This window comes from Ammospiza nelsoni, chromosome 14 (genome assembly GCF_027579445.1).
Source record: "Ammospiza nelsoni isolate bAmmNel1 chromosome 14, bAmmNel1.pri, whole genome shotgun sequence".
Classification (NCBI taxonomy): Eukaryota; Metazoa; Chordata; class Aves; order Passeriformes; family Passerellidae; genus Ammospiza; species Ammospiza nelsoni.
In genome coordinates, this window is record NC_080646.1 from 18,795,457 (window position 1) to 18,823,184 (window position 27,728).

Here is a 27,728-nt window from a genome sequence, read left to right on the forward strand (position 1 = left end):
GGATATTTCACTGAAACAGAATGTTGAAACTCCCAGTTTGGTGTGCAGAGTCACTCAGAACACATCCATCCTTCTGGGCACATTCTGGTAGCACAGCCACAGCCTGGGTTGGGAGGTGAATCCAACAGGACACACAATCCAGCTCGGAGCAGGACAGAGCTGGGGATGTCTCCATGTGCAAAACAGGATGGGTAAGGGCTGGCTGTGAGAGCAGCATTGGGTTTAGTGATTCCCTCCTCACTAGAGCTCAGCCTGTCTCATTTCTGCCTTGTGCATGGTCCTGTTAGCTCAGAGCAAGTTGACTTCCAGGACCTGGTGCTCCAGAAGTGATCCTCAGCTGATGAAAGCAACCCTCAGCATTTCAGAAAACAGCTGATTCCCATATCCTATCAGTTCACAAGACCATCCTCTTCACTCCTTGTCCACATGAAAGGCAGCATTAACTTCTAGAGAACCACAACCTGTCCTTTGGGAAGCTCCTTCCTTCCCTGGGAGTGAATGGCTCCTGAATGCCTTCAGGATTCTCCTGCCTCTATGAGAAGCTACTTCCAAAAACTAGGGAAAGAAGACCAAAACCACGTTGTTGAATCTTGGGATTTCCCTGCATGTCCCTCTACACATTTTATTACACTGCGAGCACATTCCATCAACAGCACCATGCACTCTGCCCCTAATGTGGGCTAGGAGATTATTTGTACATCATGGAAAACCTCTTATTGCAGAAAATAAGGAGAATTTGCCAGTTTCTGAAGAGTAAATTCAGATTTACATCTGTGAGGGAGAAGGATTTGTTCCAAAAAGATGGAAAGAGTTAAATGACATTACTCAATATTGTCCCGTTCAGATTTTTTCTCCCAGAAATGCCTCCTGCAATGAAGAACCTGTTTTGTGTTTCTTTCTTTCTTTCTTTAGTAAAGGCTGGAGTGTGGCTGATATGAGACAAATCCACCTTTTCCTTCCTTTGATCACAAAGATGCCAACCGAAAGGAAACCTTCAGGAATCTGCTGCCAGGCTGGGGTGGATCTGCCATGCACGTGTAACACAGCTCTTCACTGCACTTGGGCCCAGGATTTGCCAGGAACAGACTGAAATGTCCAAAATTCCCTGATTTCTCTGATTTTCACTACCTTGTTTTCTCAATCCTTTTGAGTACACTTGCCTCGTTTTGTCAGGAACTGCCAAACCTCAGCAAATGAGTGGAGAACTGCACCCCAAATGAATTCTGTAGCAGAACATATCAGACTGTTGTCCAAGGTCCTTCCCTTCAATACATCTGCCCTACCAGACAGCAAAAGAAGGACATCTATCTAAAAATAAAATTATTGAATATTTAGGTGCTGCTATTTTCACCATATATTGTTTTAAAGCTTCAGCTCACTTGGTGCTTTTTAAAGACTTGGGTGAAGGAAAGCACCTGTATTACCTACAAAAATGTTCTAAGTGCTGTTTGCAGCCTCTGGGCACAGACTGGCCCAGAAACAGAGGAGTGTGGCATTCACATTTTCTGGAAAAATCCCTTCATCCAGGATTCTTCTCCTGGGAAACTGAGAAGCCTCAGAGAAAAAGGAAAACAATAATTATCTGATTTGCTTCTCCTGTGTTGTGCTCTTGTGGAATGTGTTTGGAGATTGTTTGATTGGTTTCATATGAATTATTTTGACTCATTGGCCAATCAGGGCCAAGCTGTGTCAGGGCTCTGGAAGAGCCACAAGTTTTCATTATTATCTTTTTAGCCTTTCTGTATTCTTTAGTATAGTTTAGTATAGCTAATAAAGAATATAGTATATATTATACTATAAAGAATATAGTATATTCTCTAATATAATACAGTATCATAAAATAATAAATTAGCCTTCTGAGAACATGAAGTCAGATTCTGTGATTCTGTGATTCCTTTGTCAGGAAACCCCACAAATACAATAATGGAGGGCAATGGCTGTGGAAGATGAGGCAGAAAGGGAATGTAAGCTGGAGCTGATGTCTTGATCCTGCTTTGTTTGCTGCTGCCTGAGCCCTGCTCCCTTCCCACCCTCCCAGCTGGCTGTGGAGCCCAAGGTGCAGATCAGAGACATGTGGTAATGCTGGGATGCCTTGTCTGTCCTGGACGCTGGGAGATGGAAACACAGATCTCCAGGAAAATTTACTGGCACTAAACAGTTTAAGCACCATGAGGGAGTTTGGATTTCACATGAAAAGGTGGGGATGAAGGATCCATAGTTCCATCCCCTCCTACAATGACTCCAGCCGAGGCACAGGACACAAAGTCCACCTTTGGAATTCAGCAATCCCAGACATGGCAAACCATCATCTCAATAGGAATGTGGTGATTCTCCTGGGCTTGGCTGCAGGGTCTCCTTGGAAGAGCAGAAACGATGACAAGGACAAGTGCTGTGCTTGGCACTAAGACAGGAGACCACCTAAGCCACCCAAGAGCCAAACTTACAAAGCAGATGGACAAATCACAGTGAGTGAGGACTTTTTTTTTTGAATCTACACCCTTCACCTGACATCACTTCATCCTATCTAGTCACTTGATCTGCCTTCTAAATCCAAACTCCAGTATTTTTAGTTACCTAAAAAAAGAAACAATGCTCACCCAGAAGAGCCTAGAAGCTCAGGCTGGAAGCATGAAACCCCAGCAGATCAATATTAAGTTACATCCTGGCAATTAGAGGGAAAATAAACACAGTTAACTCACAGCCACGTGAAGCTTTGTACATTAAAAACACCAATAGTGTTTTATTCAGAAAAAATAATCAATCTTGCTTTGAATGAGATAAAAATTCATATTAGATGACACTTGGCATGATAATGTGAGCCAGGATCAAGCCATGCCTCAGTGCCCCAACAGCACAGGGGGCTGTGAATGATCCTCAGAGGAACCTCCTCCCAAATGCCTGCTCAGCCATTCCCACTGACCTGTCCCCATGGCTGCTGCTGTGGAGTTGATCTTTGGTTCATCCTGAAATTAGTTTATTTTTTTCTGCTTCAGCTTCTCTATCAACCCATCTTAGTTAAACTACATCCTCCGAATTTTCTTTTTTTTTTTTGAGCTTTAGATGTTTTTTTCCTAGGAGACTTTCTAGTCTGCAGCCAGCTGGGGCCCCACTTCTTTCCCTTGGCTCTACTCACTGTGAGAAGGATAAAAGCCTCCTCTGTTCTCTTTGGACAGGTTTCCAGCACTTGGAGAATGGTTTATCTGGAAGCAACATTTCAGATTTTTCTATGCTGCAACTGGCACCACAGACAGGGATGTATCTTCACTGCTGAAGGAGAGCAAAACTGAGAAAATTCTGCCTCCAACTCTCTTTTAAAGCAAGACAGAGCTCAGGCATTCTCCCCACCCTGCTGCCCTTGACCTCTCAACAAGTTCTGCCCTCCAACCTCTTTGTTCCACAGCAGCCAGAAGGGATCTCCAGTTGTCTCTGGTCCAGCCCTCAGCCAGCCTGGATCAGGTCACTGCCACCTTCTGCAGCCCAAAGTGAACTTTCCTCCAAGGATGGAGACCCCACAGCAATACTGTTTATCAAACATCCATTAGGAAGCAATCAGAGAGGGGTGTGACACCCAGGCTGTGCTTTGGGCTCCCCTGTGGCTCTCCCTGCACAGCTGCTTCCCTACATAGTGCCTGAGGCTGCCCACAGCACAGACAGGCACACACACAGAATAACTTGCATTAATAATAACTTTTTGGAGGTTATCCTTTCTCAATCCTGGTACATTCCACCTCTCCTGTAGGACATTCTACCTGAACTTGTAGCTGCAGAGGGCTGAACACCCTTTAATGCCCTGCTGGAAGGGGCAGTGTCAGTGCACCTGCCTGGGCACTGCTCCTGCTCCAGTGTAAACACACTGCATAGAATATCTGACCTTCCTTCTCCTGGCAAGCTACTGCCTCCCCCCTGTTATAAATACACAAATGCATAACTTAACACCTGCCTTGACAAGGAAACCACACTGGGACCCTGTGGAGAGCCTGCACTGTTTCCCCTGGTTCCCTCAGTGCAGCCCTGTGTCCCTTGCACGGGTTGGGGACATGCAGCAGTGGTGGCTGGGATTTGAGCCAGAGGGGTCTGTAGTGTTTGTGGGCTTCCCAATGCAGCAACCTTTGTTTCCAGGCAGAAAACACCAGCCTGTGCCCTTGCCCTGCAGCAAAACCCTTTTTTGCCTGGCTCTGTTATGACTGGTGGGTGGCTGTGTCCCCTGCCAGACACCACAATGACTCCTTGCTGATCCCAGTGCTCCCACAGGACAGGGAACATTCCCACTGGGAGCTGAGGCCCTGCACACCGCAGAGCACACACAGGAGAAACCTTTCCAAAAAAGCAGCCTTGGTCTCGCTCACACAGGGCTGTGCCAGGGCTAGGAAGCACTGATGGGTTCTGCCAGACTGAGCACTCAGGCTGAGGCCTCAATGACAGAGCAGCAGCTCCCAGGCTGGGCTCAGGGCCTGCCCTGCCCTGGGCCAGGCAGAGCCAGCTCGCTCTCATCGTTCTCCTCGGGCTCACTGCTGAAGGTGGAGGGGCTGCTGCTGGGCAAGCTGTGCCCAGAGCCCGTGCCCAGGGAGCCCTTGGGCTCAGTGCCCAGCCCCGGGGCACCCTGTGGGCACACACGGGCAGGGGCTGGCTGGGAGTCCTTCCTCTGGCACACAAACTGCCTCAGCAGGGATTTCTGCAGCGTGGTCTGCAGGCTTTCACAAGTCCTCTGGTTTGTGCTTGGCTGGGTGTAATGCAAATCCAGCTGCAGGACCACATCTGTCTGAAAAGGGAGAACAAAGAACACGAAGTGAATGGGGGAATCAGATTGGAAGCAGAGCTCTCCTAGTGCTGCTGCCAGCAAGGAGCCTTGGCTGCTGCTGTGCAGGCTCACAGCCCCATGCTGTGGCACGATGGAGCAACACTGCTGCCAGAGAAAATGGGCTGAACACACTCCTACAGCTCACTGAGCAACACTGCTGCCAGAGAAAATGGGCTGAACACACTCATACAGCTCACTGTGCCTGCAGGCCTCAGCCATGGAGCCTGGATTTCTCCTGAAGTCAGGCCATGTGGGATCCCATCAGCTCCATCAGGGACTGCCACTGCCAGCATCACCCTGGGGCACAGGGGAGCAGGAGCAGAAAAGAGTTTATAGAGAAAGATGCCATGTGGACAGTGCCAAATGCTCTGCACAAGTGCAGGCAGACACCAGTTCCATCATCCAGCACTACTGTAACCCCATCACAGATACATCAGGCACAGTCAGCCCTGAGTGAAGCCATGCTGGCTGTCACCCAGTCACTTCCTTATTTTCCATGTATCTTAGCATCATTTCCAGGAGATAATAGGATATCTCAGCATCATTTCCAGCAGGATCTTCGTCATGATCCTGCCAGGCACAAGGTGGGACTGACAGGCCTGTGTTTACCCAGGTCTTTGTGCACCATGGCCAAGAGCAATGCACGTGGGAGAGGAAAGCATGAACCACTCACAGTGCTCAAAGCCAGGTGGATGCACCTTGACCTAGTGGAAGGCACTTGGAGCACCCTTATCTAGTGCAAGGCATCCCTGCTTGATGAGCTTTAAGGTCCCTTCCAGCCCAAACCATTCTGGGATTCTATGAACTAAAACACCCCTCACTCTGTAAAAGCCAGCAGCTTTAACCAGCAGTGCTCCATAGGGATCTACTCACAGCCTAGCACTATTTTAGAATTTTATTAAATGTGGAGAAATAAGAGAATAACCACATTTGTGGCAGTCAAACCCCTGAAAACAGATCCCCAGAAACACCTGTAAAGAGCAGGGAGAGGTACAATGGAACAAGAAAATTCTGGCAGGCAATACCTGGTCTAGGTCTCTTGTCTGCACTTAGAAGCAATGCAGAAAATCAGGGAAAGGTTCAGAAAAGAGCTCCAGGAACAATGAAGAAGTGAAAGCATTGCCATATGCTGAAGCACATCACGTACAGAGCAAGCAGAACTTGCTGCAGGCAGATCCAGGCAGCAGCTTGAGAGCAGCACTGGGTGTGAGATCCACTGGCTGTGTGTTAGGGAAGAAAAATCCAAGAATAAACAAGGTGCAAACTGCTGTTTGAGGAGAAACAAGCCAGGGGACAAGCAATTCTGCTTCTCTCATGCTCTTTAAATAGTTTGAGGGTGTTTTGAAGTGTGCCAAAGAGGCACAGCTTGGATCAGGCTTGGCAGAGTCACTCTGATGACTGGAGATCCTGGCCAGCCCATGAACTCATCTCTCAGGGAAGCACAGTGAGACATTCCTGCACCTGAAATAGCTGAAATAATTCCTCCACCTGAATTCATCTCTCAGGCAAGCACAGTGAGACATTCCTTCACCTGAAATAACTGAAATAATTCCTCCACCTGAATTCATCTCTCAGGCAAGCACACAGCCTAGTTGAGACATTCCTCCACCTGAAATAACTGGGCAGCTCTGACCTCCCCGTGGGTGATGGGGCAGGGAGCAGAGAAAAACAGAACAATCCATGGCTGGTGATGCCTCTCTGCCCTCAGCAGAGGCTGCTGTGGGTCAGCTCTGATAGCAAAGTCAGGCAGAGGAGACAACACAAAAGCAAAGAGCATCCACAGTCAGGTTCTGCAGCCTGATTGTAAATTTTGCTGAGGTGGAAGAGGTGAGGTGAAAGGACAGTACTCTCCTATGGAAACATGCTGGGAGGGCTGGGTGTGTCCAGCCTGGAGAAGAGAAGGATCCAAGATAACTTCAGAGCCCTTTCCAATGCCTAAAGGAGCTCCAGAGAGCTGGAGAGAGACTAGGGACAAGGGATGGAGGGACAAGACAAGGAAGAATGGCTTCTCACAGCCAGAGGGCAGGGATGGATGGGATATTGGGAAGAAATTCTACCCTGTGAGGATGGTGAGGCCCTGGCACAGGGTGCCCAGAGCAGCTGTGGCTACCCCATCCCTGGAGTGTTCCAGGCCAGGCTGGATGGGGCTTGGAGCACCCTGGGATAGTGGAAGGTGTCCCTGCCATGGCTGGAGGTGGAACAAGATGAATTTTCAGGTTCCCCCCAATCCAAACCAATCTGTGATTCTCTAAAAGGGGGCAGCTTTTGTGCCTTGAAGACCAATAAGCTCCTCTTTGATCTGGATGTGACATAGACATATAATCAGAGAGGCAGATCCAGCTCCAGCCATGCAGATAAGGACACCAGCTCCATGAGAGTGCAGAGCTGGGGAAATGTGCACCTGCCTACTCTCTACCTGAATTTTCTGCAGTGCACACAGCTGGAAGATGCAGTCCAGCTCCTCCCTCTTGTACACAGAGGCCAGCAGAGTCTCCACGTGGTCCAGACAGCTCTCCCTCTGGATGGCCACAGCATCTGTCTCCTGGGTCAGGAAAACAAGAGGAAAGACAAGGAAATTTCAGCATCAGCATGAAGAACTGAGGCACAACTGCCCATCAAACATGTGCTCAGGGCTTTGATTAACAATACATTGCCTGGTGGAAATGCTGGGTGTCCTAATGGAAGTGCTACAGAAAGCAAAAGGAATGCAGAGGTTTCACACACTTGCCCTGTATGTAATGAGAGGACCATGAGTGTCTCAGCATATGTTGCAATTGAGATGGCCACAATACACAGAGTACCATCAAACAATATCAGAAAGCATCAACCCAGACAGAGCAACACTTCAGAAGGCTGCAAACAGCTGCTTCTCTTCTTTAGCCCAATTTTTTATCCCCTGATGTTGTTGCATTGCCCCTGTGTGCCCTCTGCTGCCTTTGGTGGTTGCTCAGTGCCCCTGGGCACTCCCTGGCTCATTGCAGTCATCTGTTTTTCACAGCTGTGCCCATCCCCAATTACCACAAACTCTGTGCCTACACCTGAGCACATCTCACTGTGAAAAATGGGCTACAGTGGGATTTCCAGCAGAGCAGAAGCAGCACCAGCTGGTGTCACAACCACCACAGTGCCAGCAGTGTGCCATGGAGGGAGCAAGTTTTCCAAAGGCACTGAGTTGTGCTGAGGGCTGATTTAGCCCTCACCATCTACAGAACTGCCAAATCCTGCTGAGTTGCTCAAATTTAACCAAAACAGCACTGAGATCCTTCTCAGTACCAATTGAGCCACAATAACAGCCCAGGAAGAGACAAGGGAATAAAGGTCCTATGAAATCACAGGTCATGGAATGCAGGGGGATAGAACATAAGTAAATAAAGGTAGTATAGAAAGTAATCTTACCCCCTAAAGAGTTGCAGCTGGTTAATTATTAAAGATTAGGAGCAGGCCTGATGTTAACAGGCTGCATTTAGCCAATAAGAAGAGTGTTATAAAGAGTGGATTGGTGGGAACTGGAGTCAGTTGGCTGCTGTGAGGACAAGGAAAAATCAGAGGAGCTGCCTACAAGAAACATCAAGGAGGTACAAAACTCTAGCAATATGGAACCTTTGCAATGTAACGACAACAGAATTCTTGCAATACGATGACAACAATGGAATGTCCTGAGTTGGAAGGAGCCCACAAAGGTCATTGAGTTCCACTCCTGGCCCTGCACAGACACCCCAACAATTCCACCCTGTGCCTGAGAGCATTGTCCAAGTGCTCCTGGAGCTCTGGCAGCCCTGGAGCTGTGACCAAGTCCCTCTTGCCTTGGATCTGAGCCCTCCAGGATGGGTGACAGGCCACAGCCCACAGCTCCTTCCAGAAGGTTCCCTCTGCCAGCCAGCTCTGGCACCATCCCAGTGTGATCCTCAGCAGGAGAAGCTGCCCTGGGCAGGCTGGTGAAGGAGGCTGTTGGGATATTTGGGGAGGGAGAAGTTGGAGAAGCCCTGGGAGCTCTTCCTGGCCCTCCCTGAGCTGCTGCCTGCAAGCAGCCAAAGAGATTTGGTTCTGGCCAGGAGAGTATGAGGAAAAGCATTGGATTCCAAATGCTGGCTGGGATCTGCAAGCATCAGGATCAGCCCTGCATGCAAGGCTGGTGGAACAGGAGGTCACTGGAGGCTGAGGAAACACCATTTATCTCTGTGCAAGAGAAAGCCAAATCCATCACTGCACTTGGCTGCTCATTACAGGAAAGACAAAAAACTGGAGGGAGCTTGGGGAAGATCAGGCCAGTGAATGGACACCAAGGAGGCAGGAAGCTCTGGAGCCAGGCTGGGAGAACTGGGGGTGCTCACCTGGACAAGAGAAGGCTCCAGGGAGAGCTCAGAGAGCTCCAGGAGAGCTGGAGAGGGACTTGGGACTGTCACAGACATCTTTTATGGAAAATCCTTTCCGTAGGATTTTTTTCTCCTGAGAAGCTGACAGGCCTCAGGAACAAAATGTAATCAATGATTATCTGCTGCTGTGGAATGCAACAGGTGCACCTGTGATTGGTCTCATGTGGTTGTTTCTAATTAATGGCCAATCACAGTGAGCTGGCTCAGACTCTCTGTCCAAGCCACAAACCTTTGTTATCATTCTTTCTTTTTCTATTCTTAGCCAGCCTTCTGATGAAATCCTTTCTTCTGTTCTTTTAGTATAGTTTTAATGTAACATATATATCATAAAATAATAAATCAGCCTTCTGAAACATGGAGTCAGGTCCTCATCTCTTCCCTCATTCCAAGAACCCCTGTGAACACCATCACAGGGGACAAGAGGGGAATGGCTCCCACTGCCATCAGAGATTAGGGAGAATGTCATCTCCACTGTAGAACTTCCTCCCTGCAATACAAACCATGACTTACTTCCGTGTTGGGAGCAACTTTTTGTAGATTTCAAGGCCCGGTGAAATCAACATTTTTGCTTTTCTTGCCTAAACTACAATTGGCTTGCTCCTTCCTTTCATTGCTTTGTCTGTGTTTTAGTTGGCACAGTTTTTTTTCCATGAAGCACGGACCCAAAACTGGACCCAGTGTTGCAGCAACAGCCAGGAGAGCCAGACAAGATCTCACACAAATCTCAGAGCTCTAGTCTGCAACCTTGCCATGGTTTTGTGCCCTGTTTTTGGGGCATCAGCTGTTTTGGGCTCTGACCAGGACTGGTTCTCCACTCACTGCCCACCCCATGCTGATGCTACTTTTTATTCTTGCTCACATGCAGGAACTTGTATCTGCTGAATAACAGCCTTGGCCTCAAATTGTACCTTCAGTTATCCAAATCCTTCAAAAATCTACTTTGTAGCACCTTGGTGTTATGGGATCTGTGTATTTAATAAGCACATCAGTGAAAATAACAACCAATCCCACAGCCCTGATTTTCCAAAAAGCCCAAACTTACTCAATCACCCTCCAAGAAGGAAAGTTTTCTTTAGTTTTAAGTGGAATTTCCTGTGCATCAGTGTGTGCCCATGGCCTCTGCTCCTGCCACTGGGCACTACTGGGAAGAACCTGGCTCCTTCCTCTTTGCCCCCTCCCTGCAGGTGTTTGTAAACCTGGAGGAGTTCCTCCTGAGCCTGTCCTTCCAGAGGATGAACAGCCCCAGCTCTCTCAGCTTTTCCTTACCAGAGGGAGCCCAGTGTCCCCATGGGCATCTCAGGGATCCCAGAGGGGGGTGGTGGCTGCTGTGATGTCTGAGAGGGGCAGGTGACACTCATGGAAGGACATGCTGCTGCCTCTGCAGACAGCCCTGGAGCTCAGTGGGAGCCAGCTCCACCATGCACCAGCACAGGAAGAGGAATCTGGCTCTACTGGGGTCCCTTTTTGTCCCCTGATCCCTCCTGAGACAGCTCCAGCGCAAGCAGCTGGGTCTCCATTTCCCCCAGTCACTGATGTGGGGCAAAGCACACAAACCCATGCTCACATACACAGACACAACTTTCATGCATGATGCTCACAAGGGGAAATGATGCTGCAGCTGAGGAATGAGCAGGATCAGCCTCCAAACCTCCTGGATACACCACACTGAATCAGTGACCCCAATGTTCTGAGGAGCAGTGTCCCTCCACGAGAAACGAGGGCCAAAAATCCGCCACAAATGAGCTACACCTCAGGAGGAGGACTACAGAAAACAAGGGAGATGATAGTTACAGGAAGGAGCAGCAAATTAAATCTGTACAAGTGTCATGGAGACCATCAGTAAAGCCCACGCTGGGCACAGGGTCTGTGTGGCATTGACATTCTCTGAAAAAATTCCTTCACCCAGGATTTTTCTCCTGGGAAACTGAGAAGCCTCAGAGAAAAGGAAAACAATTCTTATCTCATTGGCTTCTCCTGTGTTTTGCTGCTGTGGAATGTGTTTGGAGATTATTTACCCACAGGTGATTGTTTCATTGCATTCTGCTGTGAGCTGTTTTCACTCATTGGCCAATTGAGGCCAAACTGTGACAGGACTCTGGAAAGAGTCACAAGTTTTCATTATTATCTTTTCAGCATTCTGTCTGTATCCTTTCTGTAATCTTTAAAATAGTTTAGAATAGTATTCTTTAATATAATATAGTATTATAAAGTAATAAATTAGCCTTCTGACAACATGGAGTCAGATGCATCATTCCTGACTTTGTAGGGACATTTCCCAGCAAATACAACAGGTCTGGGAGGAAAGGTTTGAAAAGGGGTTCAAGGAAGCTGGTACAGCTCAGCTGGGAAGGAATATATTGTTGCATTAAGATATATTAGTACAGCAGGCTAAAGAAGTCAAAAAGCCAGACCTACTTTCTAACACAGAAAACAGAATAGCTCTTGGCCTCAATCAGATTAAATGCAATAATTTAATCAGGCAGGCCAGAAATCAATCTGAGGGATAACTGGTTAAAGGCATCCAACTGCTGCCAAATCTTTTTTGTGATTTATGAGAAGCAAGGCAGGAAATCCATGGAGATGTGGAAGGAGCCTCAAAGAGGAATCCCTTTTTCACTCAGACCAGCCATCCCCACTCCTCAGGACTCAGCCCAAGCACCCTCCCCACCTGTGACCCGGGGAAGGCAGCCCAGCAGGGGCCAGGCAGAGCACTCACGAGCTGGTGGAGCAGGAGCTGGGGCTCAGTGATGTGTGCCAGGGGTGGCAGTGGCTTGGCACACACGAACATCAGGTTGGAGAAGAGCCGCAGGAAGCGGAGCTGCGCCCGCGCCCCGCACGGGAACGTCACCGTTCTGCTCGGCAGCTCTGCAAGGGAAATCCCAGCACCATCAGCTCCTCTGGGGCTTCTCTCAACCCCTCCCTGCCCAGCAGAGCCCCTGAGGGCCACAGGCACCCCCAGCTCCTCCTGCCCACCCCTGCATGGCTCACCTTGGCCGTGTCCCCAGCGCTCAGCGCCTGCTCCCGAGGCACAGATGGGGTCTGTCAGGGACCGGGCTTCCTTCAGGGTGTGCTTGATCTCCATCACCTGCTTCCCAGTGACCAGGGGATCACGGCCAATGTCTGGGGGAGAGTGGGGAGGGAGCACAAGGATCACTCCAGGCTCCTTACTGATCTCCCTGCCTTTCAGGCCCTACATCAATGTCTCCATGCTGCTCGGAGGCCACTGAGAGCTCCCACGGGGCACAGCCGGTGATTTGGAGTTTAGGGAAGAACAGTGGGTGGGATGGGATGGGATGGGATGGGATGGGATGGGATGGGATGGGATGGGATGGGATGGGATGGGATGGGATGGGGCAATGTGGAGCCACTGCTGTCTCTTCTCACCCCTGCCACTGAAGCAAGTGGTTTTATCACTGGCTGGGGGCTCTGTACAAATGACAAACAGGATGGGGCTGCTGTGGAATGTGCCTTGAGCTGTTTTATTTTCCAGCATGACTCTTATTACATGGTTATGACAATGGGAAGATGCCACCAGCTCACATCTCAGGCAGGAGACAAAGAACTTAATATTACAACTTACTTTATAAGTTTTTTGACCAATCACACAAAGCAAAAGGATACTGACAGTAGTTCTATTTAACCACTATAAGCACAGGTACCTTTGGTTAAACAATGCTTATTTCGAATACAATACCTGCTTGTAAGCCTTAAACACAAATGCACAGAGCTCCATTATTAAGTTTCAAACTTCCTAATATCTTGCTAGATAAACTTTTCTGTAGCTTAGAGAGTTATTCTAGACAAGCGTTAATACACAGACCATTGTTCTATTTGTCTTTGCTTTTCTACTTTTTAAATAATTTTTCTGCTGACCAATCTCATGGCTGCTGCTTAGCTCTAATCACAGTTCTACTGTTTCTGAAGCCTGCCTTTTGCAGCTTTCCCAAAACCCTCTAATTTTGTAAATTCCCACAATTTCTAGCTTCTCTTACCTTCTAACACATCCTCCAGCATGTGTGTAACCTTCTTTTCTTGCAGAATGTGTTTCTTCAGGTATTTCATGAAGATCCCAGAGCTGAACTCCCCATCCTGCAGTTCATAGGCTTCTGCATCTTCACTCCTGCAAGAGTAAGGGTGTTTCTTCAGAGTCCTTGCAGTTCTGCATTGGGCATGAAGCCCAAGGTCAGTCTGGGGTGGCCAAATCCATCCAGGCTCTATTGGCTGGGTCAGAGAGAACTTCTCAAGGAATAACACAAAGTGCTTTGGTTGTGCCCCAGAGAGGATGGGCAGGCCACAGGACAGGGAAAAGCAGTGGAAGGGAATGCGATAGGACAGCACAGTCTCCTTTGCCAGCCCAGGTGGGTGACAAAGGTGAAAAGCCAGTGGAACTGGCACTGGAGCAGTAAATAACACCCAGCATCTCAGGAGGCTTTGGGTGAGCTGCTCATGGGACATCCACCTGGAGAACCAGGCTGAGGATCAGGAGCTGATGTCACCTTCACACACAACTCTGGAAGGAAGGACAGAAGTGCCTGGACAGCACACCCAGCAGATGCAGGGTGAGAGCCAGAGGGAACATGAAATCCTCTCCAGCGTCTGTGCAGGAAAGGCTGAGAGGAGACAGGGCTGTGCCAGGCTCTGAGAGCCAGAGGGAACATGGAATCCTCTCCAGTGTCTGTGCAGGAAAGACTGAGAGGAGACAGGGCTGTGCCAGGCTCTGAGAGCCAGAGGGAACATGGAATCCTCTCCAGTGTCTGTGCAGGAAAGGCTGAGAGGAGACAGGGCTGTGCCAGGCTCTGCTCCTGTGTGAGGCTGTGGGAATGCTGAGGTCACTCACGTGGAATAGCCATAGACAGTGTTCCCCCAGGGCTCCAGGGGCTGCACCTGGGACAGGGCACGTCCTGAGTTGTACCTGGAGAGGAGGCAAAGGCACAGGTCAGTGCTGAGGACATCTGTCAGCTGGAGGGGACAAATGCCACACATTCCTCATGTCCATCTCTTAGGGGTGGCAGCAGGACCAACTCTCACCTTAGATACAACCAGAGGGACTAAAGCTGGGAATCCCACCAAGAACCCAGCCACAGGGAGAGGTGTGGTCTGTCCAGCTGTGACTCACCTGCACTGGTGAGCTGCTCCCTGCCCTCAGCCTGGAGCTGTGGGTGCACACTGGCACCTCCTACAGAGGCTGAGTTCTAACAACTCCAGCAGCACCACAGTGCAGAGAACACACAGGTTCACCCCGTGCACAGCTGTGCCATGTGGCATTCATATTCTCTGAAAAAATCCCTTCACCCAGGATTTGTCTCCTGGGAAGCTGAGAAGCCTCAGAGAAAAGGAAAACAATTCTTATCTCATTTGCTTCTCCTGTGTTTTACTCATGTGGAATGTGTTTGGAGACTGTACCACTGGATTCTGCTGTGAGTTGTTTTCACTCTTTGACCAATTGGGGCCAAGCTGTGTCAGGGCACTGGAAAGAGTCAGTTTCATTTTATCTTTTTCATTTTCATTCAGAGTTTTCATTTTATCTTTTTAGCATTCTGTAAGTATCTTTTCTGTATTCTTTAGTATAGTATAGTATTCTTTAATATAATATAAATACTATATAATAATATAATATGTTAAATATATCAATATAAATACATGAAAATAAATATAAATATATAAAATATTTATAGCTAAATATATATTTATATAAAAATATATATTTATATATAAAAATATATTTATATATAAATATATATTTAGAATATATCTTTAAAATTTATATTATTTATTATAAAAATAAATAATATAATATAAATAATATCTAATAATATAAAATATTAGCCTTCTGAGAACATGGAGTCAGATGCATCATTCCTGCCTTCACCAGGGCACCCTGCAAACACAACAGTTCCTCAAGAAGCCAGAGGTGCTCAACACCATGGTTACAGCTCAGTTGTCTTTGCACCCCATAGGGCCCTTCCAGACCATGCCCACACCTTTGCCTTAGGGAACCAAAGCAGGCTGTGGGTGATACACCCCCAGATCTCCCTGAGATGGGATCAGGACAACACACAAGAGTCTCAAAGCCCAAAACTGGTCCCAGCACCTCGGCCTAGACACAGAGCCCCTATTATTCCCAAAATCAGGTAGATCCACGGTGACAGGATCTGATTTCCAACAAAACAGATATCTTGGTTGCACTGAATGGTTAAACTTGCCCATCTGCCTGCAGCCAGACTGACAGCATGGGGACAGGCTGCCTCCAGCTCACACCAGTGACTTGGAGCTGCTCCCAGTCACACAGTGACAAGAACCAGGCACAGAGGCAGAGTTAGTCCGTGTAATTCAATTCCAGCACAGTTTCCTAGGGCTGGAGCTGGCACTCTAAGGATAGCAGAAAGGACAGGGGTTTGCCACCAGCCAGCATGTCACCTACTGCTGGTGGCACAGCCTGGAGATGTTCTATGGCAAAATTCAACTGGCTTGTGTAAGTTGTCCTAAAGATGATCAGAATAGAAAATGTGAGAAAGGAAGCATGTTTCTAAATCTGAATATTGAGATTTATCTGCTCTTCAATTCCTCTTAGTTTAATGCAGAAATCTTTGGTTCCAGATCCTAGGATAAATCAGGGAATTCCTGGAAAAGGCAATCACATCCACCCCAAATCAGTGTATCAATGTATGAGGGTATACACAGGCTCTGTGCTGATTCCTCCCCTGCTGAGGCTGAGCATCTGCTCCCCTTGGCAGAGGGAGGAGATGTGTTTCTCAGCACCCTGGCATTTCTGATGCCAACACGTGGGGTGAGCAGCAGCTCTGGGTGAGCTCCCTCTCAGCACAGCCCCAGCTTCATGCAGGGGCTGCTGACAGAGCTGCAGCATCAGCCTGACCACGAGGGTGCCTGGAAAGGAGGCCCTGGGAGCCTTGTTCTACACAGCTATGAAACCCAGATGCTTTCCTGAGCTGAAATGGTGACTTCTGGAGAAAAATTAGCTCAAGACAGAGCTCCTGCCCCCACAAGATCAGGGATAACACCACTGCATGGAGTGCTGTGCTTGCTGTGGAACAGGGGAGGTGTGAACTTCAGGGAAGGAGGGAGAAAACCAGCTGCACAAATTTGCCTGAATGTAACAGCAGAGCTCACACTGCATCCTCTGAGCACCACTGGGACTCCATTGAGCAAAGGAACAGTGGCAATGCCAGGGGAGGAGACAGCAGCTCAGAGGGAGACAGACAGCACCTCAAAAGCTGTTTTACAGACTCTTAACACTTGCACTGGTGTCCCTGTGCAGCCCCCACAGTGCCTCCCCATCACACAGATGGCACAGCACAGCCCAGAGCTGCTCCAGCCCAGCTCCAGCAGAGGATCCATGAGATCCAGGAGCTCCTGCTTTGCTGCAGGCCATCCCTGCCTCTGAGCACACTGGGGAGGGCAGCCAGGTGTGCCAGGGAAGCACCACACCCTGCCCTCAGCAGGAAGGGAGACAGGGGATGCTCCACTCTGGGGAGCTCAGGGCAGCATCAAGGGACATCAAACTCCTGCCCCAGAGCTGTGGGACAAATCCCAGCACAGCCAGCTTTAAGCTATTCAAAGCAAGCAGCCCCATCACTGCAGCTAAAAGGCATCCAAAATTTATCAGCTCTCAGGGGCTGGCAGCTCTCTCAGGGTACCAAAAGCTCTGCTGTCTTTCCCATTCTTAATGCAGGAACCACAGCAGGAAGAGAGAGAGATTTTGCTCTCCAGGTCCTCTCTGACCTGTAAATCTGCCTCAGGAGCCTGAAATAAATGAACTAATGACAGCTTCCACTGCACCAGTCCACCCACCTCTGCTGAAATTGGACAAGTAGTAATTTCCTGCAGCAGGATAGAAGCCTGCAGGCCAAGGGAGGATGATGGGTTTTCCACAGAAAGTGGGAAAATGCTGATCCCTGACCTCAGCAGCAGCAGCTTCACCACACGACCACTTCAGAAGGATTTAAGCCCAGCAAAAAATCAAGTAGCAAGGCTTAAAATATTTTCCCTGTCATGCTGCAGTCTTCTCACAGATGTTAACAAGAATGCAGCCAGGAGAAGAGAGGTGAACTCAACACTCCCAGCCTGAGCACGTGGGAAATATGGACCAGGAAAGCACACAATCAGCAAGATCAGGTTAGGTTGAAACACAAAATAAAAACCCTGTGCTGAGTTTTAGCCAACAATTTATGCCAGGCAGAGCCATCCCTCTGCAGGCTTGAGGCAACCTGCCTGTATTTGCCAGGATTCTTCACCTCAAAAACCAAGGGAGGGTCTCCAGCAGATCTCAGACAAGGTCTGATTCTCTCTGCACCTAAGACATGACTGACCCACCCTCAGGACACCCTGCAGGACCTGACAACGTGGTTGATTTTATGGCATGGATCAACAACCCCTGACAGAGGCTCAGCAGCACCATGGGGGCTGTCCAAACCCACAGCTGAGGATGGCTGCCCTCCCCAGCCCTCAGAACACCCAGGTGAGCAAGAGGGAAGAGGCTCCTACCACTTCCTGCAGGTGTCCAGCAGGATGATGTTCAGGGCTGTCTGCTGCTGCTGCATCTTCTGCAGGATCCTCTGCACGCTGATGCAGTTCTCAGGGGCGTAGGGCTGGGGAGCATCCACGGGGACCATGTAGTTCCTCCCCAGATGTTCATAGCCATGCCCAGCATAGTAGAATACAGCTGGGAACAGGGAGAGGAGAGGTGAATCAGGATGCCAACCTGCAGGTGTGTAACCAGCTCCTCATGGCCATGTCCCACCCCCTGTCCTGGAAGGACACTGGTGCAGAGCAGACCTAGACCAGTATGGAACTGGAGCTATGTTAACCCCACAATTTCAACTTCTTCCCAACTTATTCCCTTCATTAGTGCTGGAAGGAGCCCCAAGAGGCTCCCCTGTGCTTGTGGATTCCTGCACTGCTTGTCTCCTGAGGACCTTTGATTTACACACTTCCAAACCCTCTGTGCTGCAACACCCAGGCTCAGCACCTGCCAGGCTGAATTTCATCCTTGTACCATGTTTTGGTCAGTCCTCAGCTCTCTGAAGGAACAAGGCAACAGAAAAGGATTTTACCAGGATGGAAAATACATTAACAGTCATTTAAATTAGATGCCATTAACAACCATTTAAATTAGAAGCTCCTCAGTTTCCTAGTTCTGGAGAAGAGACTAACAATCGATTAGGTGATGGGAAACATTCTCCATTTCAAAGGTCTGCCTGCATTCACACACCTATAAACTGGTGAAAAATTAGACACAGAGATGAGTTCTTCAGATACCCAGAATATGAGGATTGTGTGCTTCAACAATCTCAAACCAAGCACCAGCCCTGTTAAGGGTGGAGTCAGACTCATGCAGATGCTGGTGGGAAGCCTAAAACCCAACAAGAATTTTGGGTTTTACTCTTAGGCACAATGAAACAGTAATGGTTTCTGCCTTCCCAAGAGATGGGCTATCCAGGTGGGAAGCCAGCACTGGGAACTTGGCATGGCCTAAGCTGGGGCTCCTCTGCAGCCCTGTGCTCAGGGCAGGGCTGGCAGGGGATCCCCAGGCTGGAGGTTCTCAAAAGGGGCAGTAGCTGGCCACCCCTCCCCAGGGCCAATGCCACTGCCTGGGGGAAGCTGCTTGGTGAAACCTGGGGAAGTGAAATGGGCTAAAAAAAGCTCTAAGGGGTGACACGGGGAGTTGTGTCACTACAGCTGGGGGACAGCGAAGAGTGAGAGGTCAGAAATGGGAAAAAGCAGCTAAGAGGCAACAGCAGGAGAAATTCTTCACTCAGATTCACTGCCAAAACTCACACTCCAGTGAGTAAACCTCTCCTCTGTTTTCCTTCCACTGCCCCTGCACTTGGCAGGACGCTCACTCTGGTGTGATTCTGCAGGGATGCAGTGACAGGGGCAGGAGCTGAAGGGCTGAAAGCATGACCTCACTGTGTGCAGAATGGAAAACATGATCTCAGAGTCAAAAAGACCTTGAGTCACCTTTGGTTTCTATTCTCAGGGGACAATGGAAAGTTTCTCAAATGACCATTTTCACAGGTGCCCATGAGATTTGGGTTCCTCTTCTGGTGGATCACCAGCCAGAGGCAGCAGGCTCTGATTTGCAGAAGCTTTCAACTTTTGTAACTTGTGAATCAAAGCCACAAAACCCTCCCCTGAGACTAGAAAAGAGTATAAAACAGGAAGCCTTCTAGAAAAATTAGATGCAGCTTGGGCCCCTTGAGCCACTGAGCACTGGTGGCTTTTGTCCTTCTGCCTGTACATGCAAGGGAAGTGATGACATCTGTCACCAGGCAGCACCACTGAGGCTTGGAAAAAATGAAATGTAACAGGAAAGCCCACAAAGAATTATTCACTCCTTAAATCTTGTAACTTTTGAGGTCTTGTTGAGTACCTGAATGTACCAACAAGTGCTCCCCATGCTATATAAACCACAAAGACTTGTGTCCAAATCAAGAAAGGTGAGTTTCACATCACCTGAGCAACTTCTCCAACCTCTCCTGGACTGAATCTCTCCTCCTGAACAGGAAAGTCAACAGTTTGCCCAGAGAAGGAAAGGGATGTTTTATTCTGAGTTCTTTCCACATTGTATGAGTCAGAACTGCTCGTCACAGAAAAACTTCTGAGTTTAAATTAAAAAGGGGAAGCTCCAAGCACTGCTTATAATGGAGGGAACATCAGCATGAGGCTGAATAAAGGCCATTTTCTGCTTACGTTGCATTTCCAACATAATTTTTTTTATTTGGGACTTTTCAGGATGCTCGAAATAACATCCAGGGGATTCCTCACTTGCCTGAGGGTGGTACAATTAGATCACTTAGAGGATGTAGTTTCAGGGCCTTTCAAAAATCCTATGAAGCTTTTTTAAGATGAAGTCTGGAGGAAAAGCAGCCTGATAATCCACTACCTCCATACAATGAACTGGACAAACCTTTGGATCATGGGATCAGGAGGGCTGGGAAAGACCTCCAAGATCATCAAGTCCAACCTTGGACTGAACCTCACCATGCCCACTAAACCATATCATGCAGTGCCACATCCACTTGGCTTTTGATCCTTCAGCCTAAGCAGGCATTGCCTCACAAACACTCAACCCAACTGTTGATGCTTTTCCTGACAGCACACAAAATCAATTTTGCCAGGAAGGATCAGAGGCCACGAATGCAGAGAAGCTCTAAAAGTTTAAATAAGGCATGACAACATGAAAGGTTTGCTGTTTCCAAGCCTTTTTTTTCTCTGCAGTGCTTAGGAAGGGCCATGGATAAAATGCCTTTTGGTCCTCACTGTCTGGGTGCCACTCAGCTGGCATGTAACCCTCACACTGAGGTTTGGAAACAAAAAACAACCACCTGCAAGGTGTTTTCAGGGTATCTATCCCACTGTAAGAATCTCAGGGACCCCAAAGATGCAACTTTCACCACCAAATCTGAACACCTGCTTTAAGATCCACATGATCTGCTGGTTGGGTTTGTGGTTGAGGAACGCTTCCTTACTGAGTACAATTAAGCACAAAGCCCAGCCTCAAAGCCACCTGCAGCTGGAAATGCTCTTCTGCAAAAGGGCTGTCAGGGGCCCAAATTAGACCTTCAGGAAAGAGAAACAAGGAAATCATGACCAGATGCAGCAGTCAGGGCCCAAAAGGAGCTCCCCTCCTCACACATGAGTAGGGAGGGGCAATCAGTCAGTGTCCTCAATTCTTTTATTCAAGGAAAAATCAGAACCCATTCACTATTGGAAGCACTGGCTCCCCAAAAACTCAGTGTGAGTCCATACTGCTGGGATTGGAGGTGAGCCACATGTTGGAGAAACATCTGCCAAAACTAAACTACGCTTAATCCAAGGGCTACTGCCAAACCTGGTGTCCTCTGAGACAGCAACATTCAATTTCTTCTCTTTTAATTCACTAGCTGTTCAGACAATTCCCCAACTCCTCCTCAGCACAGGCAGGGGGCTGAGCTGCCTTGGCCTTACCATAGACCCCCTTGCCCAGGAGCTGCAGGAACTGAGCGACCGCTGTCGCCATCTCAGCCTTGTTGAGATCCAGCAGGGACACAACCTGGAAGCCCAGATGCTCCAGAAGGTGCCTCAGCTCAAACACATCCCTCACAGGGGCCATGAGGTTGGGGTGATGCTGGTAACGGTTGTTGCCCACCAGAAGTGCTATTTTGCCTGTAGCTGAAACAGACACCAAGAGAAAAAGCTGTAAATGCTCAGCAAGATCTCACCTCCTGCTCTTGGAGTGAAGATATGGACAATCTAAGCAAAGACAGACTCAAGGCTGCTGCAAGCCTGGAGCACTCTTCAGAAAGCTTTCTGAGCACTTTGACAAAATCCACAATCATTCTGACAGAAAGGCTTGGAAAGTTTTCAGTTGACAACCAAAATCCCAGGAGGTTCTGCTGAGGTTCTGCTCTACCTGCCCAACCATGACCACAGGGAGGGGGATTCACTGAGCCAGGCTGAGGGGTCCTTCCCTCACAGGGCTGAAGGAGAGAAACCCAAGGCTCCTGCTTTGATTTTATCTCCACCTCCCACTGTAAAAAACTGGGATTTATTTTGCTCAGTGGTGGTGGGAGGGAGGGACTTGCCCTGCTCTGAGGAGGTATTTCAAGTAGGGATAAGTTGTCATTTGAACACTTTTTAAAATAATTTGGCAGGCACAGAGCTTAAGACTCAGTTACTCATTAGGAATAATCTTACTCTACTTGCTGAAAAAGATCAGGGTTTGGCAGGAGTTGGGATTCATTTTATGCTGCACAGCTGTAATCCAAAAGTGCAGAGCCTGTGGCAATGTGGTCATAAAGGCTTGAAGCAGTCTCTGCAGAAAAAGCACTCCCATTCCTCCCATCCACCCTGGAGCCTGGCTTTTAATTAAGGGAATAATTGCTCAGGAAGAAAAGATGACAGTACTCACCAAAAAACTTCCCAGAGCCACATGGACCTGGGAAAGAAAAAGGGAAATGATAAGCCTGGGTTCAGTAAGCCTGGGCCCAGCACCCAATGCCAGGTCTGAATTCTGCTCCCACAGCCCTGGCCATGCACAGCTGGAGCAAACACACAGAGGACCTGCACAAGCAACACCCCTCAGGCAACTCCTCACAGCCTGACTGCTAACCTTAAAGACCTGCTAACCTCTGATGCTGGGAGGATTTCTGAAATCCAGCCTGATTTATGACATCCTGAGCAGCTGGGAAGCAAAGCCTGGAGAGGTGGCAGACCAGGGAAGGAGGGTCAACATGGAGAAGCTCATACCTGATGTGACTCACCTGCTACCTCACTGCAGCAAAAGCAAAGGAAACAAAATGACTCAAGGTCAATACAAGCTCAAAAACAAGAGTTTCTCTCTATAAATGTGCAGTGCGGAGGATGTTGCCCTGTTTGCTTTTGACTGCAACAATATTCCCAGAGTTTTTCATCTCCCTGCTCTGCCTTTCCCTGGTGTTTTAGCAGTTCTGGTTCAGAAGAGCCACTCACTTTGGTCCACAAGCTCTCCTGCCTGAGCACTTACAGTCTCTTAAAAGCATTATTACCTTAACAGCTCCAGCTTTTCCTATTTCAATCAGAAATAAATTTAAAAATCCAGCCCAGGAGAAAATTTGAGAACCCTAAATGCTCTTAAAGAAGAAATTAAGGATAAATTGCATAAATCTCATGGGTCTTGAAGACCTTTGGCCCCTGAACCACTGCTGCTGATGCATGAGAGGTGCCTGAAAAGCTGCAGAACAAAACCACTCATTCTTTTCTACCTCCTACAGAGGCACTTGTTGCATGTGAAAGCTCCCCAGCAGTAACACATTGAACCCAACCCAATCTGGTGTCCTGTTCTCACTGTCTGTGCCCCCAGGATGTGTTTTGCCAGCTGTGAGGAGGCAGGCAGAGTGCTCTCTGGCTACACAAGATCAATTTGCACTATGGAGAAATTTTAAAGCCGGCATCTAAGGCAGGATAAGAAGCTTATGGCATAGAAAAATCTCTAGGTGGAGTAAAGAGCCAGCAAAGTCAGCCTGAGCTATTCCTGCCTCACATAAGGGAAAGGCACAGGGCCAAAGCAGCCAGAGGTGCTCTGGGAACACATCCTCTCCCTGGGATCCATCACTCACACAGCACCAGCCCTGAGCTGGCTGCCCACGGGGCCTGAACCTTCCCGAACAAACACCATCCTCTCCAGCTCTGTATCCCAGCACATCCTTCTGTGTCAGCAAGACTGGAAATGAGTATGGCCACAGGAGCCTGCTGAGATTTGGCCTGAACTGTGAAAGCAGCACCTTGGCATGATGTTCTTGGCAGGTCTGAGAGCACTGAGCCTGCCCTAACACAGCAGGTCTGACCCACAACAGGGCCCAGCAGCATCCCATGTGCCAGACAGTGGATCACTGCATTTAGGGGCTTCTCCCTTTGCCCCCTCAGTGCCAAGGAACCCTGTTTATCACAGTCCTCATTCACCAGCTCAGCACCCCCAGAGAGCACCAAACTCCTCTGTCCCCTGTAATCCCATCCCACAGCAGGTGACACACAGCAGAGGGACAGGGCTGGCTCTGCTCACCGATGTGAACGTCCACGGCGCTGCTCCAGTGCTCCCCGTGACTGTTGGAGGCACAGCACAGGTATGTGCCAGAGTCACTGACCCTGCTGTGGGTGATCTAGGCAGACCAAAAGTTAAATCACATTATTTATGGGGAAAGTCTGAAGATCCAGGCCAGGATGTGCCAAAGGCACTCGTGTTTGTGGAATAAAAAGTATTTTTCCTGCTGTTTGCAGAGACTTTACCTCACAAAGAGTCAGGACAGGGACAAGAACCAGAGCAGTACCAGCTGGTGAGGACTCTGGTTCTCCAGCCCAGGATCCTGCTCAGAGCGGGACTAAAGCCACCACTGAGTCAGGGTGGCCACAGCTCTGTCTACTCAAGCCCTGAACACCTCTAAGCACATTGCTGCCTTTCTGGCTCCAGCCCAGCACCATCCACCTCTGAAAACAACCTCTTGTTAGTGCCCAGACTGAACTTTCCCATCAGAATTGCAATCTAAGGCCACCATGTAATACCCTCTGAGACCATCTGTAATACCATCTGAGGAGAGACTGGATGTCTTGTCCTTGTGCCTTTCACATGATGCCCTGGGAGGAAATATCCCTTCCTGAATTAATAACACAGCACTGATTTACACTCAGCCAGAGATACAAAATAAAGCCAGCCCCTCTGATGCCTCCCTGACTCTTTTCTGCCAGGACCACATTTCCTTCTAGGTCTCCAGCAGGCAGAGAGCATTCCCACTGCTCCATCAATCCACACACAGAGATTAGCTGTTCTCATATCTCTGCATAAAAGAGCACAAGAGATGTGCTGAGAGCCCTTGACACATCTATGGATTGGTTACCTCTTAGAGGAATATCCACAACTTTGAAAGAAATGCATAAAACATATTCCCCTTTCACACAGAGTCATCCAGCCAGCTGCCAAAGCAGCAGGGTGACACGTGGAGGGCTTTCTCACAACCCTGCAATCAGCTACTCCCATTACCCACCTCAGCACCCAGAGCTCCTGTACTGCCCCCAGAAAGCCTTACCCAGAGCTTTTTCCTCTTCTGCTGCTCCAGGGGGTTCCCATTGTGGTACCACTGGTAGCTGGGGGCTGGCACCCCCATGGCAGCACACTGCAGCTGCAGGGGCTGCCCCACCTCCACCCGCTGCTCCTGGGGGTTCAGCACAATCACTGGCTCTCCTTGCCACAGCCGAGGGGGCAGACCTGCAAGGCAGCAAGACACAACTGGTCCTCCCTCCACAGGGACAGCAAACAACGCCATCTTGCACCATCACTACTGCACCTTTCTCCTTTGGGAGCAATGCCTGTGACAGTAAATGCCACACCAAAGCCCTGCCTCTGGCTTCCCAAACCTGATCCTCGCCCTTTCCTGACAAAGGTACAGTCAACATTCTAAGGAAAACCACACCCCGTTTTTGGTCAACTTTGAAGTAGCCAGATGGGTTCTCCCAGTCCCAATACCCAGAATAACTCTGGGAAACCCATGGAAAGCATGAGGTGCAGGTGCATGTGGACAGGGCTTGGAGCAACCTGGTCTAGTGAAAGGTGTCTCTGACCATGGCAAGAGGTGGAACAAGATGAGCTTGAAGGTCCCTTCCAACCCAACCCGTTCTGTGATTCCATAATACATCGAGAAGGAGGTAAAAGACATGCTTGTACCTCTGGCAACACACTGATGGACCTCTACCTTCACCCAGTCAGAGAAGACAGCATTTCTGTGGAGGTCATTGACTCTGCAGGTGTAGAGCTGGGTCTGCTCTGCAATGATGGGCAAGTCTTGGTTGGTTGCTCCAGGAATCAGGCGGCAGTCAGACTAAAGGGAAAACACAGGCAGTGGGCAGCAGAAGGCCCCTTGTAAGAACAACAAAAGTGGAAACCCCTGGTTTCCTCCCCTCCTTCAGCTCCCCCAGTGTGTGCCACCAGGGACCCAGCTGGTGCCACACCCAGGGCCACCCATCCTTACCTGGTGCTGACAGAACCACTGGTACTGCAGAGGGGAACGTCCCTGGGCTCGGCACCGCAGCGTGAAGGAATATCCCGCCGGGACAGAGACAGAGACCGGCTGCTCCGTTATTGTAATGGCTGTGGAGAAACAGCAGCTGCAGCTGGGAACAGCACTGCAGGCACAGCCCAGCATCTCACTGTCACCCAGTGGCCAGGCATGGGGGGCTTCAAGGGGGACACCCATCCCAGCAAGCGGGGAAGATTGGAAAGAATGGATGGATGGATGGATGGATGGATGGATGGATGGATGGATGGTGGATGGACAAGGGGATGGGTGGATAGAAGTATGGATGGGTGAATGGATGACATGGGGCGCTTCTGGCTATTTCCACAAGTGCCCGGGGGCTGGCACGGTCACTGCCAAGTGGCCACTCACCTTCCTGCATCGCTTCTCCGGCGGCTCCTCCCCGGCCGGGGCGGCCGCCGGCCGGCCCCGCGGCTGTTCCTGTCCCCGGGACGCGGCGGCGGCACCTGCGGCGAGGGACGGCGGCGCTGGGGCGGCTCGGGCCGGGCCCAGGGGCCGCTCACCCGGCGCGGGGGCCCATGGCGGGCTGGGGCTGGGGCTGGGGCTGCGGCGCCGGGCCGGGGCCCGCACTCGGCTGCCGCCGGCCCCGCGGGCCCGCACTTCCGCGCTCCCGGCCCGCCCCGCGCCCGCCAGCACCGGGGGCGGCGCCGCCCCGCGCCCGACCGGACCGACACGGACCGGCACGGATCGGCTCCGCATGTCCGGCCCGCTCCGACGGGGACGCCGCTCGCCACCATGCCGAGGCTGCCCGCAGCTCCAAGCCCACGAGTGACCTGGCCCCCTGCCCAGGGGTGTCCCCACGCCCACCCCCACTGGTGGCCTCGCCCCGCTCCACACTCCTCACACGCGGCCTCCCCACCGCCACTGCTGACCTCACCCTCATTCACACGGGTGTCCTTCCCTCCCCCTACCGCGTGTCCTCGTCCCGTCTCGTCCCCGTCCCCACCACCCCATATCCCACAGATATCTTCACCCCCTCCCCACGGGTGTTTTCACCCCCATCCCCACTGGAGACCTCACCCAATCCCCACAATCGTCATTGCCGCTTCGCCACAGGTGTCCTTGTCCCCATTCTGACTGGTGACATCAACTACTTACCAGGAGTGTCCTCCCCTCCTTCCCACAGCCCCCCTCCACTCCCTACAGTTATTCTTGCCCCTCTCCTCACAGATGTCCTCCCCACACTGTCCTGCACCCCCTGATGGGTATATTCGCCCCTATCCCCACGGGTGTCCTCACCGTGTCCACCCCAGTGCCCTCAGCCTCATCCCCACAGCCATCTTCATCTACATCCCCACGGGTGTCCTCACCGTGTCCCCACGGGTGGCCCTGTCCGTCCCCCCATGATCACCCACGCCCTCATCCCCGCAGCCACTCTCGCCCCATGCCCTCACCCCGGCTCCAGGGCCGCACTCACGTCTCTCCTGGGGAGCACGGCCCGGAAGGTTCATGGTGGAGCCAGCACTCCCCGGGGTGGGTGTGTTAGAACCCCCTTCCTCCGAGAAGTCCCCGCCAGCTGGGCCGGGCATCACGGACGGCCCGAGGGAAGTGGCTGGGCCAGCCCTCCGGAGGTTGCACAAGCCCCTCTGGGAAAGAAGGGAAGCGTGGAGGAGTCCCCAGCGCTGTGCCGAGACTTGCGCTGGCAAGGTTAGGGCAAGGTCAGGCTCATTAACCAATACTCATCACCTTTCCAGAGGCATCAGGGCTACCAGGAAATTAGCTGGAAATGGTGGCTAGGGAGGACAAAGGGTGGCCAGGGAGTGACTGTCATTCCCAAAGAACTTTGAAGTGATTGGGAAGGGAGTGTGACACAAAGCTCTGAGGAATGAACTCAGGGCAGACAAATTTGTATCTGGCTGGCTTCTCCCTGTGTTAATAGTCCTAGGAAGCAGACTCCCTGGAGACCAGGACTTCAGCATGAGGGGGACCATGGACCAGTTAGAGAGAAAGCTACGAGAGACTCACTCTGCTGCTGAAATTTCTCTATCCTGTAGC

General features: G+C 50.2%; 1 protein-coding gene across 2 annotated transcripts; it reads right to left on the reverse strand.

The window, feature by feature from the left end:
- Positions 1–2,502: 2,502 nt before the first annotated feature.
- On the reverse strand, positions 2,503–26,270 carry LOC132079726 (mucosa-associated lymphoid tissue lymphoma translocation protein 1 homolog). Of its 2 annotated transcripts, XR_009419445.1 has the most exons (15): positions 26,085–26,270; positions 25,668–25,786; positions 25,364–25,517; positions 24,729–24,907; positions 23,711–23,807; positions 22,082–22,108; positions 21,139–21,342; positions 17,674–17,851; positions 14,009–14,083; positions 13,164–13,291; positions 12,160–12,291; positions 11,888–12,036; positions 7,215–7,340; positions 5,824–6,018; positions 4,625–4,759 (listed from the first exon to the last, which is right to left on the reverse strand). XR_009419445.1 is itself a non-coding variant. In XM_059482492.1 (14 exons), the coding sequence occupies exons 1-14, from the start codon at positions 26,092–26,094 to the stop codon at positions 4,445–4,447; spliced, it is 1,893 nt and encodes a 630-aa protein (XP_059338475.1). In that variant the 5' UTR covers positions 26,095–26,270; the 3' UTR covers positions 2,503–4,444. The 2 variants fall into 2 exon arrangements, 1 of the variants encoding a protein (XP_059338475.1); XM_059482492.1 differs by lacking the exon at positions 5,824–6,018 and having other exon boundaries at positions 2,503–4,759.
- Between the last annotated feature and the right edge of the window lie 1,458 nt (positions 26,271–27,728).